Source organism: Gymnoscopelus braueri (assembly GCF_963280865.1).
Source record: "Gymnoscopelus braueri genome assembly, chromosome: 11".
Classification (NCBI taxonomy): domain Eukaryota; kingdom Metazoa; phylum Chordata; class Actinopteri; order Myctophiformes; family Myctophidae; genus Gymnoscopelus; species Gymnoscopelus braueri.
The window spans coordinates 46,006,538-46,024,145 of record NC_137613.1 but is presented as its reverse complement, the minus strand read 5'-3'; the positions used below and the strand labels follow the sequence as shown (position 1 = coordinate 46,024,145).

Sequence of the window (17,608 nt, the reverse complement as noted above, 5' to 3'; positions counted from 1 at the left end):
TTTACACCACTGCACGTCAGTGAAGAAAAAACGCTGGGAACATCCCTAAGTGGCTTTGCAGGGAAACAAGCCCAAAGTCGCTTATAATAAGCAGACCTGGCAACGCTGGCACGCTGAAAGTCAAATTAGCACATGAATGGCCAGTCGGCTGACAGACTAAAACAGTCAGTACTGCTGCTTTGTATTAGTAATCAAAATCTGTAACTACACAGTATAGTATAGTATTATTATTATTATTGCTTGTGTGTGTGTGTGTGTGTGTGTGTGTGTGTGTGTGTGTGTGTGTGTGTGTGTGTGTGTGTGTGTGTGTGTGTGTGTGTGTGTGTGTGTGTGTGTGTGTGTGTGTGTGTGTGTGTGTGTGTGTGTGTGTGTGTGTGTGTGTGTGTGTGTGTGTGTGTGTGTGTGTGTGTGTGTGTGTGTGTGTGTGTGTGTGTGTGAGAGAGAGAGAGAGAGAGAGAGAGAGCTGTGCATTACCATATGAATCAGGCTTGATTGTCCATCGCCTGATCCTGTGGCATGCAAATATGGCATACGACTTGGTAAGGACACAGGCCGCACCCCCCCCCCACACACACACACACACAAACACAAAGATTATGCAGATATACTTTGACTTAAATGACACAGCTAAAATTGAGTGTGTGACTCCTACATGTGCACGTACAGATTAATCTGTAGGCTATACTCCTGGTCAAATCTACATCAAAACTAGCCAAACTACAATATCACAATGCATTTCAACATGATGTGAGCTTGTAGAGCTGCTGTTTTTGCCAAAGGTTTGCCTCAGAATAGTGAAAAAACTCCAACTTAGGTGTTTTTTTCTGACTTCTTCAATGGCCAAAAACCTCCTAACTCCACTTGAGCTGTATTTGGGTAAAGTGACGATAATATAAGGACACATTCAAGTATCTGACAATGTATAAAGTCACCGTACCAACATTGATGAGGCAGTACTTTTTCTTCTTTCATTTCCTGAAAAGTTAATATGTTGGACATAGTTTGGTTTCTGCCCAACAGCAGAGTTATGCTTATAGTTCATTTGGTTATTTATTTTTCTTTCTCTTAACTGCACTTTAATTGTCACTGTAAATGTGTCATATTTTATTTATTTTGTTTTATTGTTTCCTAAAGTCATTTTAGTGTGTGTGTGTGTGTGTGTGTGTGTGTGTGTGTGTGTGTGTGTGTGTGTGTGTGTGTGTGTGTGTGTGTGTGTGTGTGTGTGTGTGTGTGTGTGTGTGTGTGTGTGTGTGTGTGTGTGTGTGTGTGTGTGTGAGAGAGAGAGAGAGAGAGAGAGAGAGAGAGAGAGAGAGAGAGAGAGAGAGAGAGAGAGAGAGAGAGAGAGAGAGAACTGGCCAATCCGTAGGCTGTATTCTCCTGACGACATTCCATGAACACAACAATGGCGCTTTGCTGCCTTTAAATACCCGCGGTAACACAGTGGCTGACACACAGAGGTACTGCGTTATCGATAAAAAAACAACAACAACTGTGTCTGCTGGTAATCAAAAACGTTTCTGCGTACTTTCTCCATCATTGACGATTGGAAAAACACATCGAAGGTAAGAAACTTTACTTGTGGCATTGTATTTGTCATCGTATATTATGTATTTTGGCTTGTATTGTATCCAGTGTGTGGAATGTGTTAGCTGTTAGCTTGCAACCCCACCACAACACTGCTTGAAATGGATCGTAAAAGGGAACAATTTAACTCATCGTTGTGTGTGTAAGATAGGCCTATTACAACGGATGGTGAACTTACCGTCCGTGGTGAAACTGTATTACACTGTTACACTGTACACGCAGAAATGCTAACTCTTGAGAGTGTACAAATGGACCCGCTTCCATTTGTAGCTTACATAGCTACAAGATCTGTAGGCCTAATCCATGGGGGTCCCCGTACTCTGATGCGATCGGTTTAGCCTTGGATCAAGAAATAGTTGTGAAAAAGTCATAGTTGTGAAAAAGAGGGGGTCATGCCTATGTTCCCTCAGCCCTATGTTCCCTCAGCCCTATGTTCCCTCAATCCCTAACAATTTTATTTTATCCAAATTAGTCCCTATGTTCCCTCAGCCCTATGTTCCCTCAACCCTATGTTCCCTCATCCCAAATTAGACCCTATATGTTCCCTCAGCCCTATGTTCCCTCATCCCAAATTAGACCCTATGTTCCCTCGGGCTCCCCAAGGTATCCCCCAAAGGTATAAAGGTATAAGACTATATATAGATATATTATTATAAGTTATAAGACTTCATAAACTTTGTTATAAGTTGTTATGCATGATTATGAAAAGTGGTATAAGGCCTTATAAGTGCATTATTATGCAATATAAATGTGATTATAATGCATTATAGACCCGACCTTAATATATAGTCTTACCCTCCTTTTTTCCTGGTATGGCATTCTGGGCCGTGAGACCTGTCTCCCCCCACCACACACACACACACACACACACACACACACACACACACACACACACACACACACACACACACACACACACACACTCTTCTTTACACCGATGATGATGGTGACCACAACATTAAATTGTACGTGTTGAAAGCATATGTTCTGGGGGTACGTATACGTGTACATTATGTCACGAGGAAAACTTGAGGGAATATAAGTTTTGGTTAGAACTGATTCAAAACTAGAAAAAGTGCTCCTCGGAGCACAAGTCTCTGCCAGGTCAGGTAGGTTATTGTGGCCTCCTGGTGGCGCTATAATAGGCCAATGTGAAAAGGGTTCCATTTCTTCTTAGGCTTTTCACAGCAATCGGACACTGCATTCATGATTTTGTTCCAAAAATGTGGTTTGCTAAATTAGACCTGCTGGTGGCGCTACAACAGGCCAATGTGAAAAGGGGGGTATTTCTTCCTCAGCCTAGTGGGAATGTGCGTACAAAATTTCACGGAAATCGCACACTGCGTTCATGATTTGAGGAATTGTGTTCAAAACGGACCTATCCTGCAAACTTAGTAAGGCAATGTTAGGCAAGTAGGATGGAATATGAAATATCGGACACATCCATCTTGATCACATGACTATAGAGATACTGTGTACCGATTTGCGTGTTTTTTGGACAGAATCTGAAGGAGTAAGAAGAAAACATTTGTGGACAACAGATAACATCTTCACTTTTCGAAGTCAGCCAGCATATTCCCTTGCTAATGTCACATGGCTGTATAAACCACACAGGCCTTGATTGGCTTGCAGTCCCTCTCACCCCATCAGTAACATGATTGGCCAAACTTAATTGCTTTGACCTGGTCAGCTAAGACACATTAAACTATATGTATAGTTTCTCTCATCAATTCAAATTCAAACAGCTGTGAAACTGACTGATGTTAAATTATATTGATAATTGTCTCCACCAGGCCGAAAGGCATGGCGAGAGAGTATGTTTTGCCCACTGTCCGTCCGTGTGTGTCCGTCCTTCTGTCTGCGAGCAGCTAATCTACGCCACCGTTGGCCCGGTCGCTGTGAAACTGCGCACACACACTCCCTGGATGCCACAGCAGAACCTCTGCCCCACATTTTTTAGATCAGCCTGTCATAGCGCCACCATGAGGCCGACTTTTGCAAAACACATTTTTTGATATTACTCCTACAGATTTTGTCCAAACAACATGCAAATCGGTACACAATATGTCTATAGTCATGTGATCAACACGGATCTGTCCGATTTTCCATATTAAATCCTGATTGGCTAAGATTGGCTTCCAAATTTGGCAGGATTGGTTCATTTTCAACAAAATGCCTCGAATCATGAACGCAGCATGCGCTTTCCGTGTTTGTTTTTCACGTAGATTACCACTTGGCCCAGGAAGAAATGCCACTTGAAAACTTTCAAATCAGCCTCATGGTGGCGCTATAACAGGCCGATTCACGTTTTTAGCTATAACTGCACCGATCTGCATGAAACTTTGCACGCACACTCCCTAGAGGCCAAGGAAAAACCTTTGTCCTGCATTTTTCACATATGCCTTTTAGAGCGCCACCAGGAGGTTGAGTTTTGTAAAACACATTTTTTGCTCTTACTCCTTCAGATTCTGTCCAAAAATAATGCAAATCGGTACACACAGTGGCCCTCATTTATCAACGCGGTGCAGCCCAAATAATGGGCGTATGGCGAGATCACCGCACCTTTCGGCATTTATCAATATATCCTGACGTGGGCTTCATCCTACCGTACGCTGAGATCTCACGTCTGGTCGAGACCAGTTGTTGACGTTGGCTGCGCCCGTTTATTCCATTCTAGACCTGCGGAGCAGCATTGTCTGACTGTCTGACAGGCATCTGGACACATAATCCACTCCTAAATGTATATCTACACTAATAAATAATCCCTGTGAAAATATAACATTTTATAAAGTAATTTAAACAAACTGCTTTAAGAGTCATTCAGTTGCATTGGCTATTTTAAAATAGCAGATCTGCAAGCTCAAAAACGGGTCGCATCGCGACGTGTTGTGAGCTTGTAGATCTGCTATTTTCAAAATATACAGCTCTTCTGCGAGCGCAATTTCGGGACTCCCGACGATCTTTTCATGGACAGTGAGGTGTACAAACGTACAGTAGCTTGTCCTATGTTATGGAGTTATGTCATAGAGAGTTTTGAAGACTACAACCTGGCTGGGTTAAGGATATAAACCCGACGCTCCAATCTCTTATTAACGTGGCGGCACGGTGACGAATCACTGCCGCCCGTCTGAGTCTCACGGGGAATATCCTACATGACTGCTTGTGCACTGCTCGGTATGGGTCAAATACATTAATATACAAACGTATTCCATTCATGGCGATGTGATTGGTATCATAATATGTCATTCATGTAGGCTACAAGCCTACGTGACAAAGATTGTACCGCTACGGTACGGATTACATGATAAACACAGCTGGGCGGGCGTGTGTGTGTGTGTGTGTGTGTGTGTGTGTGTGTGAGAGAGAGAGGGGCGTGTGCGTGTGCGTGTGTGGCGAGGCGAGGCGATCGGGGGAAACTCTTTCTTATTGGCTTTTGATGTCTGTGGTCGTATTCTGGTTCTTCTTCATGTCGTAAAATCGGGGCGTTTTGAGAATATTTAAGGGCGTGTTATTTAAATGACGCTCGTTTTCAGACGTGAGATTTATCAAAGCTCCGACCTGATGTACGCCAGGATTGGCTGTGTAGGATTCGTTGATAAATGTGACTTCGACGTTGGTGTACGGCCGAATATATGGAAAAATATAAGCCGGTTTATACGCTCCGTTGATAAATGAGGGCCAGTATCTCTATAGTCATGTGATCAAGATGGATGTGTCCAATATTTCATATTCCATCCTACTTGGCTACATTGGATTCCAAAGTTTGCAGGATAGGTCCGTTTTCAACTAAATTCCTCAAATCATGAACGCAGTGTGCGATTTCCGTGAAATTTTGCACGCACATTCCCACTAGGCCGAGGAAGAAATGACACCTTTTTCACATTGGCCTGTTATAGTGCCACCAGCAGGTCTAATTTAGCAAACCACATTTTTTGGAACAAAATGCCTCAAATCATGAATGCAGTGTCCGATTGCCGTGCAAGGCCTAAGAAGAAATGGCACCCCTTTCACATTGGCCTATTATAGCGCCACCAGGAGGCCACAATAACCTACCTGACCTGGCGGAGACCTGTGCTCCGAGGAGCACTTTTTCTAGTTTCTCATCAATTCAAATTCAAACAGCTGTGAAACCTATAGCTACCTATAACAACAGCTGCAAAGAATTACTGATCATTGCAGTGAACTATTGAACTTTTATCACAGCTAATAAAATAAAATATTAATAATAAATATAGCTGCAAGCAGCAATAAGCGGTTTCGAGGGATAAGGCAGAGACGGGAAGAGGCAGACAGACAGACAGACAGACAGACAGACCTGTTTTGGGATGAGGGAACATAGGGCTGAGGGAACTTGAGTACGCTCCCAAAAAGAGTAGAGATCGGAGCACTCAAAGAATGTAAGAGAGAGCATAACATCAAGGTATTTTAATCATGTTTACAAAAAGTTTTAAAAGCCAAAGATGGACTTTTTGTAAACATATTTAAAGTACCTTATTTTTCCAAGTTATGGTTCCTGTTGATCTTAGAAGCACCTCTACGTTTTTAACTCAACTTTATCTCTATTAAGCACCTGGTTGTTCTCTCTCTTGCTTTACTATCATAGATAGGCTATTGTATCGAGTCTGACTTTTACTTTAGTACTTTAGACATTTGCATCTATGACTATGATATGCAAATGTCAAAATCCATAAAATACATCTATGATAGTCTTGATCCAAGGCTACTATTGGTTAATTGTAATTGTAGAGCTCCTGTTACTGTTTGAAGTTATGATTGATTGTTTGTGTAGTAGTAGACTACCAAGGCTATACTGTAGGTAGGCCTAGCTCTGGTCCATAGCGTTAGAAGGAGTTCTCCTTCTAACGCTATGGACCAGAGCTACTGTAGGCCCAATGCCATCTGTGAACACAGGTGAAACGTTAGGCTACCAGCTCCAATGTGCACATGCTGAAAAAAACACTGTCTGCCTTATTATTATCAGGGTGCAAAAGGGAAGCCTGTCTTCAGAGAGAGCGTTGCAAAGCTTGGAGAACTTCGATCCATTCCATTGTACAAACACAGTGAGTAAAATTGTCCCTGTAACTGTAGTGGGGTAAATAATAAGTAAATGTATTTTTTTGGGGCTAGGTGATGTTTGCTTTTTCGATTGGTTTTGGTCTGATCTCTCATATGGTACATGGTAAGCCAGCCGGTCACATGAACTAACATTCTGGTTTACCAGGCTAATCATCTGGTTGTTGTTAGCAATTTGTTGTAATGATTGTTATGTCTTGTCTGCAATAACTATTAGCACTGTTGATTTGTGACATAAGTTATGATCAATAAAAAAAATAAAGAAAAAAACATGTCATGTGTATTCTTATGTCTTGTCCAGGCACACCAGTGTTGGCTCCGACGGCATCAGCAGAGACGAGTCACCAAGCTCCTGCACATGGCGACTGCAAAACAGGTGACCGTGAGCCCCAACAGAAGCAGCATCCGACTAGGACTGGCCTCAACACCACGACTAAGAAAAGTAGAATGTCTCCACTGGATAGTGGACGAAGTTCGAGCCAAGGCAACGTCGATGGCGCCGATCGTTATCTACTGCCGTTTCATGAAGGACGTAGGAGAAGTGTTCGCCTACCTGAAAGCAGAACTAGATGAGGATGCCTGGTTAGACCGGGACCCAGAGCGCAAGGCAGTCAATCAACTGATTGGAATTTTCCATGCAAGCACATTTGAAAACAACAAGGAGAGGGTGATTTGCTCACTGAATGGACAGGGGAACTGCAGAGTCGTGGTTGCCACGGATGCACTTCATGGGACGGGCCTTGACTTCCCCAACATCTCTCATGTGGTGATGTTTGGTCCACCGGACGACGCAGAAGCGATAGTCCAACATGTTGGCAGAGCTGGGAGAAATGGACTGCAAGCACATGCAGTTCTATACAACACAAAACAGCATTTGAATAAGGCAGTGAAAAAAGTTCTTCAGACAGGCAAAACCAGCTGCTTCAGAAAAGCCCTGTATGGTACTTTTGAAGAGAATACCCAAAGTCTTGAGCCAGGGCATCTCTGCTGCACATTTTGCCATAAGTCATGTGCTTGTGATGCATCGGGTGTTTGTGTGGAGCCTCTGCCCAGTTATGAGCTGCCGAAAAAGGCGTTTGTACCTGTGAAGTCAAGGCAGGTAAGCCGTATACACAAAGCCTTAATCAAGGAAAAGTTAGAGACGTACAAAAATAATTTGGTTCCCAAAGGGCAATACCTCTTCACTAGCCAGGCTTTAGCAACAGGATTTAGCAGTCAGCTGATTTCTGCCGTTGTGGCAAAATGCAAATACATCTTTGACGTAGATTACATGGTTAACCACCTTCCTGTCTTCAGCCGCAAACATGCAAGGGACATATTACGAGTGATCAATGACATTTTTCATGACATTGAAGATATGCCGCCTGCCTCCCCCCCACCTCCCCCCCGTCGTGAGCACGATATGTATTTCACTGGTTATTTTGACACGGCAGATGAAGATGCAGGCCCCAGCTCAAATGATGACTTTGATGATGATGATGACTGAAGTTGGCCTGAGCGTGTCATTTAGTTACCTTTTTTGTTTTGAGTCACACTTTTGTACCTTTCTGAATGTAACTGAATAAAGATTTAATTCTAGACAAAAAAAATCCAGGAGGTCTAGCTTGTTGTTAATCTCCCCAGGTTTTGGTGCAGAGTCAGACCATAGTCTAATACTAAGGAACTCCATCTTCAAATAAAGTAATATATTTAGATTATTGAGCGGGGCAAATATACAGACCAGCACGTACCTACTATCAGGTCGATAGGCGTTGGTCTGTCTATTTGCCTTGCCAACCAAAGGCAGTGGACTTAAAGTGAAAAAGATACAATGCTTTAATTTAATTGGAAATGGGTGCTATACATAGATAGAACATGATTAAAATATTAATTGTGAAGAGTTAAGTTAATAAATAGCCAAAACAAACTATACGAATCCCGGGTGTCACACTTATATAATAATACTCTTAACAGGATACTTTTTTAAATTGTTTAAATATTCACATAAGTTTACAAAGTTTAAGGACAAAAACAGAAAATACATAAGTGATGTAGCTATGGAATGCAAGAACTGTTTCTTGCATTCCATAGCTACATCAACAATATTTTTTTGTCCCATGTAATCAACAAACAGGTCAAAGTATTATGAACAGAGGAAGAGCGGACTATTATCATAATTGTTATATTATGCACCGATCTGATGCAACTGTGCACTTGGCTCACGATTAAGCACAGAGGTATAGCCTCTTGGGACGTCATTAAAGGTTTCAAACCTGCAACCAAAGCAAAACATTGGCTAATACATCTCATGAAAATGTGCACACATCCACAAGCGCATGAAACAACACCGTGTGTGTGTGTGCCTGGATTATGGGCCAATTAGGGATGTACCGATGATGATACTGATAACCGATATCAGCATTGCTGTTATGATAACTGATATATCTGTAGAAAAACAAGTAAAAATGTTGTCCATTCTGAAAAACACCGTCTATGTCGGGTGACAACTGTTACTTTTCAAGATTCAAATTCTAAAATAGCAAAAGTAGCAGATTGACAAGCTCACGACGTTTCGAGCTTGTAGATCTGATACTTTTGATGCGTTTGTTGACGCTGTAGTATGATCAAGTAGGGTGTTCATTTAGAAAAAACAAATATGCAGAGGTTTCTGCCGGACAGCAACGATATTTAAAGCAGTGGTTCTCAAACATTTTCATATCAAGGACCCCCAAATTGATATGTATTTGACCACGAACCCCCATCTAAAAATGTTTTGTGCCAGGGACCCCCAGGCCAGAGGAGAAATAAATATAATAATCAAAAATAGCAAATGTATAAGCTCACAGCGAGCTTGTACATTTGCTGTTTTTGAATAGGCAACGTATAAATGGATAAAGTTGTTAAAATGATTGTGACATATTAACTACTTTTTGCTGGGGGACCCACTTTTTGATGGGGGGGGGGGGGCAGCAAAAACACTAAAAGACAGGGAGAGAGCAGTGTTTCTGCAGGTAAACACCACCACATTACTCCACTAGATAGAGCTGTTGCACTGTTTTTATAGCTCTGGACTGGAGTCAGACTCTTGAAGAATCAAAGGACGTCACAGGCCCTTTCATTGTACATGGATTACACTGTGTGTGTGTGTGTGTGTGTGTGTGTGTGTGTGTGTGTGTGTGTGTGTGTGTGTGTATTGACCACCTGGCTATGAAGTCATGTAGTCATTTGGTCCCTACAGTAACAGACTGTATCTGTTTCTCCTCACCAGCAGAACACACCACTGTCTGATTATAATGGTTGTTCCCCATGGTCCTAATCAGCTCAGTGCCGGATGTCTTTCTGTCAGTTCCTGTTCACCTCAGGGGTTCTCAGACTTTTCCAGGCCAAGGACCCCCTATTGTGAAATGGCTTGTATCAGTGATTCTCAACCTTTTAAGGCCATGACACCCCAAAATAATCATATTTGACCTGGGTTCCACAGATAAATATTTTGAAATTTGCAGATCTACAAGCTCACAACGCCTCGCAATGCGTTGTGAGCTTGTAGATCAGCTATTTATTTATTTCTACTTATATTATTTGACAATTTGGACAATGTTTCACCAGTTTCTATAGTATAGTTTGTTTAATATTTTTGATGCAGTAATGTTTTGTTTTGTTTTGTATTAAAAAGGTCTTAAAAGTCCTTTAATTGTCACTTCACTGTCATCTGAGGGCCCCCCAAAAAGCATGTGCTGACCCCCCTGCGGGTCCCGGCCCATTGTCTGTTGGGATGGTTGCGCTGTGATTGGCTCGTCAGTTGTCATAGGAGACCGAAGAAGAGGCTGATTAATTAATGAACTCCGTCGTTTGACCAACTTGTAGAAAATAACAGCTATATGAGCTTATGTTGTAAGAAAATACATATCCAAACATTAGAATAAGTTTATCCTTTTGTTTTGTTGTAGACAGACGAGAGTACGAGACGAACAACAAGTGGCTGTCTGCGTCTCCCCTGACAACAAATTAGCCAATAAACAACAGGTGGAAAGTAACTCAGTACACTACAAGTACTGTTTTTTTTTTGCATTGTACGAGCTTGTAGATCTACTATTTTTCAAAATAATATATATAATTATAATATAATAATAATTATGTTTTATAGATTTTTACATTTGAAAACTTGTGAAATGGGACATTCTGCAGGATGACTGAGTACTTTTACTTTTGGTACTTTAAGTACATTTTGATACCAATACTTTTGTACTTTTACTCAAATACATTTTGAATTCCGGACTTTTACTTGTAACAGAGTAGATCTACGTTGCAGTGCCAGTCGCATAAAAAATTTGAGTACTTTTCCCACCACAGCCACTGCGCCGTCCGTCCACGCTATGGGGTCTCTGAATAGAACCCAAAGCCTTCGTATGCCGAACATTTAGCAAGATCTACAAGCCCACAACACGTCGTGGACTAGACGCGTTGTGGGCTAAATGTTCCGACGCCGTCGTACGACGAAGCACAAACACGAAGCAGAAAAGACAAGAGAGCGAGAGAGCAGCGTTGCCATGTTGGCTTATTATAAGCTACTTTGGGCTTATCTTTCTGTTAAGTTGCTTGTAAATATATTGGTATTTGCAGGTTGCAGTTTTTTGGGGGTTATTTCTTAAGTCTAGTTGCTTAATAATTAAGGCTTGTTTCCTAGTTTAAACCAGTGGTGGTTCTCAAACATTGTCATGGCAAGGACCCCCAAATTAACATGTATTTGTCTGCGGGCCGGGCCCCCATCTGGAAATATGTTATGCCAGGGACCCCCGCCATACAAGATCTGTGTTGTTAAAATGTTTCAAAAAATATTCCAATTTTTTCACCTTTTTTCAAAGATTTTTTATTTATTTTTAAAGCAGATCTACAAGCTCACAACGCGTTGCGAGCTTGTAGATCGTCTATTTTCAAATAGCCAATGTACATTATGTTTAAAGGGCGAAGGGCTCACTTCTTTTGGGCTTGTTTTCATAGACCTGGTTGCTTATTTCTCTCGCAGAATCTGGCAACGCTGGCTGATAACGGTCCCCATCCATCCAACACATGAAGTCAAACATCTCTTCTCCACTTCATACCAACGGCGAGGTGTACTATATAAACAACAACATCTAACATCTGATAAGGACAGACCCACACTGAGGTAAATATATATTCTTTCTTATTACTAGGCTACTCCTATATATGATGTGTTTTGTTTTTCTTTTGCATATTATTGAATATTGTTTGTCTTTGAATGTCTCTATGAATTGAATACATAGTAGGACCTTAATTGAAACAATCTGGGTCATCCTTTTAGCATCCTTTTGTATAAATCTGTGCCACCGTGCCTTGTTTTTGCAAACTGTTAATAAAGTATTCAACCAATCAAATCTAATCAAAAGGTGAAAACATCTCTGTTCTCCATCCAACACATACTGAGGTGATAACATCTATTTATTTATTTATCATCTAACAACACTGAGGTGGTGATAACAACATCTATTAGAAGATCATCATGGATTGTTGTTCTGAGGAGCTTCAGTCGGTCTCTGAAGAAACCTGCAGCATCCTCGATCCACTGGAGCTGAAGAAGGGCATGTCCATCTTCATTGATGTGAGTGATTGATTTACTACAGTCTATAATGTGTTGCTTTGGGTGTTGTTTGTGTAGGTATAAGCGTGCAGCAGTCTTTTCTTTGACTAAATGGAGTGCAATAACTTTGTAATGATGGCAATAAACATATACGGCACACACACGCACGCACGCACGCACGCACGCACGCGCGCGCACACGCACACACACACGCACGCAGCACGCATGCACACACACACACAGACAGACAGACAGACAGACTGTGTGTGTGTGTGTTAATAAAGATAATGTAATTAGCTAAAGATCATAATAAATCACCCCCCCCCCCAAATAATCAATAATTATATTTATTATCAATAATAAATACAATGAAGTGACATTTAAAGGAAGAAATAATCAAACAAACAAACAAAAACAGTAGCCCACATTTGGGGAAGTATAAACTGTTGAATGAATATAATGTTTTGGAGTGAAAACAAATGCTTCTACGAATTGAATTTCCCATGATGATTCAGCTGAAAAAGTTGCATCTACTGTATGTATCCTCTAAAATTATAAATGTTCATACTGTTTTAAAATGGTAGGCTGATGATGTTTGACAAAATGAGACATCTACATTTCTCAGGGACCTCAAAGCATCCATGGTGGAAGATACTTTGAGGTAAAAGTAGCAATACCCCAATGTAGAACTCACTCTGTAATTATGTTAAAATACCAAGTTTTCTCATCAAAATAATACTCACAGTACCAAAAATAAAAGTACCCACTGTGCAGAAGGGTCCATTTCACAATCTTGGATTGTAATTAGTCATACATTAATGTGTTCATCGCTGCAGCTGGTATAAAGGTTGGGCTGATTTTAATTACTTTATTTGCCGCTGGCATTTATCACTTAATGCAAGTTTTTTTTGCATTAAGTGATGAACTAAATCTGTAACTAATAACTAACAGCTGTCAAGTAATTGTAGTGGAGTAAAAATGCAATATTTGCCTCTGAGATTTAGTGGAGTAGAAGTATAAGGAATAAGGGTAAAGAATTGGAAATACTAAGTAAAGCAAAAGTAACTCAAAATGTTAAATGTTATTTAAGGACAGTATTTGAGTAAGTGTATACTTAGTTACATTACTTTCCACCTGTGCAAAGCATAGACATATAGCTGCCTATATATCTGCCTATTGATACCACACAGCAAAATCAAACCAAATGGAACCAAAATCAACAAAATCAGCGTACAAATGGTTCCATTTGTACACTCTCAGAGTTAATTGAACACAGAAGAGTCTCAGTAATGAGGTTCCTCAAAGGCTTGTCCTCCTATAGATTGTGTGATTGTGCGCGCCTTCAGGAGACAGCTCCATACACCCTCTGCTTTCACTGCTCTCTATAATCATACCTCGACACCTCCCCTTCCTCTCCTACACAAGTGTTCATGAATGCCATCATGGACAAGTCACTCTGGTGTGTTCAGTTTTGCCTGCCCTGTAGCTACTGTACTAAAGTAGTGGAAAGGGGTGAAACAGTAAATCAAACTAATCTATTTAATAGATTATATATTTTTTTAAAGATAATTCAATAAAAGAATCAATTAATAATCAACGTTTCAAAACCTTTAAAAAAAACGGTGAAAATCGCTGATCGACAAGCTCACGCATTTTTTATCAGCTAATTTCACTATTTTTGCACGATACCATTCTGCGATGAACTATAACGCTTGAGTGGTTAATCGATTCGTGGATATATAATCTTTTAAAAAACAGGCTTCTTGATTATTCGATTAATCGAAAAAGAAAGTAAAAGAAGATAATCAATAGTTGTAGTCCTAATAGCTGCCACCTTGATGTCGCACCAAACTCAGTCAAAAGTCCTATTGCTACATGATGTCTGCAGTATACTTGGTTGCGACGCGTTGTAAGGGTGGATCAGCTATTTTGGGTGCACGACACCGCTGCACAACTAACTATAAATCACTATATTGTCAGGCACTAGTGTGAAAAAGGACTCAGACACAGACAACAAAGACAGGGAAAGATCCAGACTGTGGGCAGGCAAAAGATCAAAATGGCCAAAAAGTCAGTCAGTGAAAGGCAGAGGTACAGTCAAGGGCTTGGAAAAAAAAAAAACTCTGTCGTCTATAAAAACAAAGCAAAGGTCACACACCCACACACAGACCTATAGGGTCAGACTGTGTGACATATATCGCTGTTGTCGGGCAGAAACCGCTTATCTCCATATTCTAACTTTTGGTGTATTTTTCATAAATTAATGTCCTACTTGATCATACTACAGCGTCACTTAAGTAGATCTGCTACTTATGCTATTTTTGAATTTGAATCCTGAAAAGTAACAGTTGGACTTATGAGGTTTCCAACAGAGACAATATACATTTACTTTGTAGACGGGAGTCCCCCAGGGGTCTATACTTGGTCTCATCCTTTAGTTTTTTCCCTACTCTAAATATCTTATGTGATACAGTAGCTAGCAGATCTACAAGCTCACAATGCAGTGCTCTCAATGCCAAAAATAGCGGCAGAATGTCATCCCTCACATCCCATAATAGATCTATGTATGAGATCCAGATGAGATGATACATGAGATGTGTAATATGCGACATAAAGATGAGCCACTCGCACCAGCGCTTGATGTGATAATAGCAAGCCTGTCGTCAATTTATGACAACAGGGGTCCTTGTTGAAAGGCCACCACGGCATTAGTCATCATTGTATTATGACAACTTCATGTTTTTATAGAATGTGATAGATAGATGGATCATATAATTGCACAATTTAACCACTTAAACCCTATATACTTGATATCGACTGGGTCCCCCAGGGGTCTGTACTTGGTCCCCTCCTTTTTTTCCCTCTACGCCAAATATCTGTGCTGAAATGTTTACCATTGAGCTAATAGAGCCTGCCTGCTTGCTCAGGGGATGAATTGAATCTTGACCATCAGGTCAAAATTCATGTCAGATCCTGTGTCTAGGTGAGACATGACCTTTGACACGATCTAAATGTCTCAATAGAAGAGCAGGGAGACTAAATACAACCACCCCAATTGTATAAGTTATATTGTATCAACATACTCCACCATAGAGATTGGACAATTCTCATCTATGCTACTGTGCAGACTCTATCACTTTGTGCAATCCCAAGATAACGTCATTCAACCTGGATAGATCACGGTTCAAAGTTCAAGGAGGAGAAGACAGAGAAAAGACGGGATTTGGGGTGAAAGTAGAAGACAAAACCATGATGATACACAGACACTGAACATATGGTAAATGGTGCATTTATATAGCGCTTTTATCCAAAGCGCTTTACATTGATTGTGCCATTCACCCATTCACACACCGATGGCGGCATGGTTGCAAGGCATGGTTGCAAGGCGTGGTTGCTCATCGGGTTCAGTGTCTTGCTCAAGGACACATCGACACTGACTCTGGGGGAGCGCCCCAGCCCGGGATCGAACTGGGAACCTTGCGGTTTACAGTTCACTCTACTACTCTACCCCTGAGCCACTGCTGCCTGATATGAAATACAGGGGGACCCACCCTAGCACAGTTGTAACACAGGCTAAGAAAATGTACCCCCCTTTGTTGAATCTTTTCTATTTTATTACATTATACATCAAACCCTGCATAGAGCCATAGTTGACGCTACGCTTCTCGACCCAAAAAAAAGAAGGAGAGACAAAGATGCATGACTTTGACTTTGAGGTTGATGCAGTCAGCAGAAGAGGGATGACAGTAAGTCCCAGTGAAGGCAAGCGATGACAGAGGATGACACACACACAGACACACACGCACGCACGCACACACGCACACGCACGCACACATGCACGCGCGCGCACACACACACACACACACACACACACACACACACACACACACACACACACACACACACACACACACACACACACACACACACACACACACACACACACACACACACACACACACACACACACACACACACACACACACACAGCCTTTAAAGCTAATGTGGTCATCGCCACTCTCTGCCTTTCATCTCCTCTGGACTGTGGCACGGCTCTATCAATAATTTATAGGCCCAATGGTCTTTGATAGATCAGGCACGCACGCGCAAGCGCACACACGCATGGGCACACGCAAGCATGCACGCACGCACGCACGCACGCACACAGGCACGCACTTACACACACACTTTAATAGCTTTCCCACCAATCCCAAACATCCACCCACTCGTTGTCATTGTTGACCCGAGCATGATTGTGACCTTGACCTTTCATCTTTTCTTTTTTTTCTTCATGAGTAATACTTTATTCAGTCAGGAACACTCACGTCATATAGATTTAACCATTTATTGCAACAAATGGAATACAGTTAAACTTGGCGTTAATGGCTCCGCTCTTAAGATGTTCCATAAATTTGGCTAAGCAGCATGCAAAGCAAAATTAGGGAACACTTTCAGTTTAAACGTTTAAGTAATTAATGCAAGTCTCTGAACTATAAGGTGGAGGCTGGGGAGGTGGAGGAAAGCTTTGCCCGCAGCAGCGAGTGGCAGCAATTGAGAAGCAGAGATCCAGTGTAGTGTAGGAAGGAGCAGTATTCAAGACCGCCTTGTTGAGGGAATGAGGTGTGATTGGTGTAGAAAAGTGTGGCTGATTGAAAGCAATCAGCAGACTGACAGCGGAGGCAGTATATGACTCCCATGCCTTGCATGAACTAACACGATACTTCATTTATTTTTTCCAAGCTATACAAAAATACAGACACCCACAGCATCACCAGTACTGTCAAAACACCAGAATTCAAAGGAACACAAAAGAATAAATACACAATATTGGTATATTCATCAAAGCAAAAAAATGATAAATAAATAAATATTCTGTACCACACACACTATCCAGACCTTTCACCTTTTCCACCTACATCATCTCTTCGGGGTCGGCCTGCTGAGCATTCAAGGTTTTTCATGAAAATCCAGACAGCATCCGTTCTTTCCGAGTTATTTGACACGCAAACACACAGACTGATCGTTGCTGTCGGGCAGAAATCTCCATATTCTAACCTTTTTGTGTTTTTTCTTAAATTAACGCCCTACTAGATCATACTACAGCGTCACACAAAAGCATCAAAAGTAGCAGATCTACAAGCGCGAAACGACGCATTTCAAGCTTGTAGATCTGCTAATTTAGCATTTGAATCCTTTAAAGTAACAGTGGACGTATGTGGTTTCCCCCCGACAGAGACGATATCCTGCCGTGCATTGCTGTGTGTAGGGCAGTTATTCTCTGACAGTTTCAGTTCAAGGACCCCCAAATTGATACTTATTTTGTGCCAGGTGCCCCTATAAGAGACAATTTTAGTTGTTTAGATTTAGTTCATCCTT

General features: G+C 41.4%; 2 protein-coding genes across 2 annotated transcripts in view; both read left to right on the top strand.

Moving 5' to 3' along the window:
* Positions 1-1,445: 1,445 nt before the first annotated feature.
* Positions 1,446-8,205, top strand: LOC308094933 (uncharacterized protein). The gene is made up of 3 exons (XM_080441759.1): positions 1,446-1,562; positions 6,566-6,644; positions 6,959-8,205. Exon 3 carries the CDS (start codon positions 7,016-7,018, stop codon positions 8,141-8,143), a length of 1,128 nt encoding a protein of 375 aa, XP_080297885.1. The 5' UTR covers positions 1,446-1,562; positions 6,566-6,644; positions 6,959-7,015; the 3' UTR covers positions 8,144-8,205.
* Positions 8,206-12,154: 3,949 nt separating this feature from the next.
* necab1 (N-terminal EF-hand calcium binding protein 1) overlaps positions 12,155-17,608 on the top strand; it is a gene marked incomplete at both ends in the record, with an annotated part of 52,732 nt that continues 47,278 nt past the window's right edge. The window contains one exon of the mRNA XM_080442095.1: positions 12,155-12,253. Within this exon, the coding sequence (XP_080298221.1) occupies positions 12,155-12,253 (99 nt within the window). The remainder of the gene's footprint in view (positions 12,254-17,608) is intronic.

What these genes read in the sequence shown, in the direction of transcription:
- LOC308094933 (XM_080441759.1), top strand. Translation starts at nt 7,016, where the DNA reads ATGGCGACTGCAAAACAGGTGACCGTGAGCCCCAACAGAAGCAGCATC.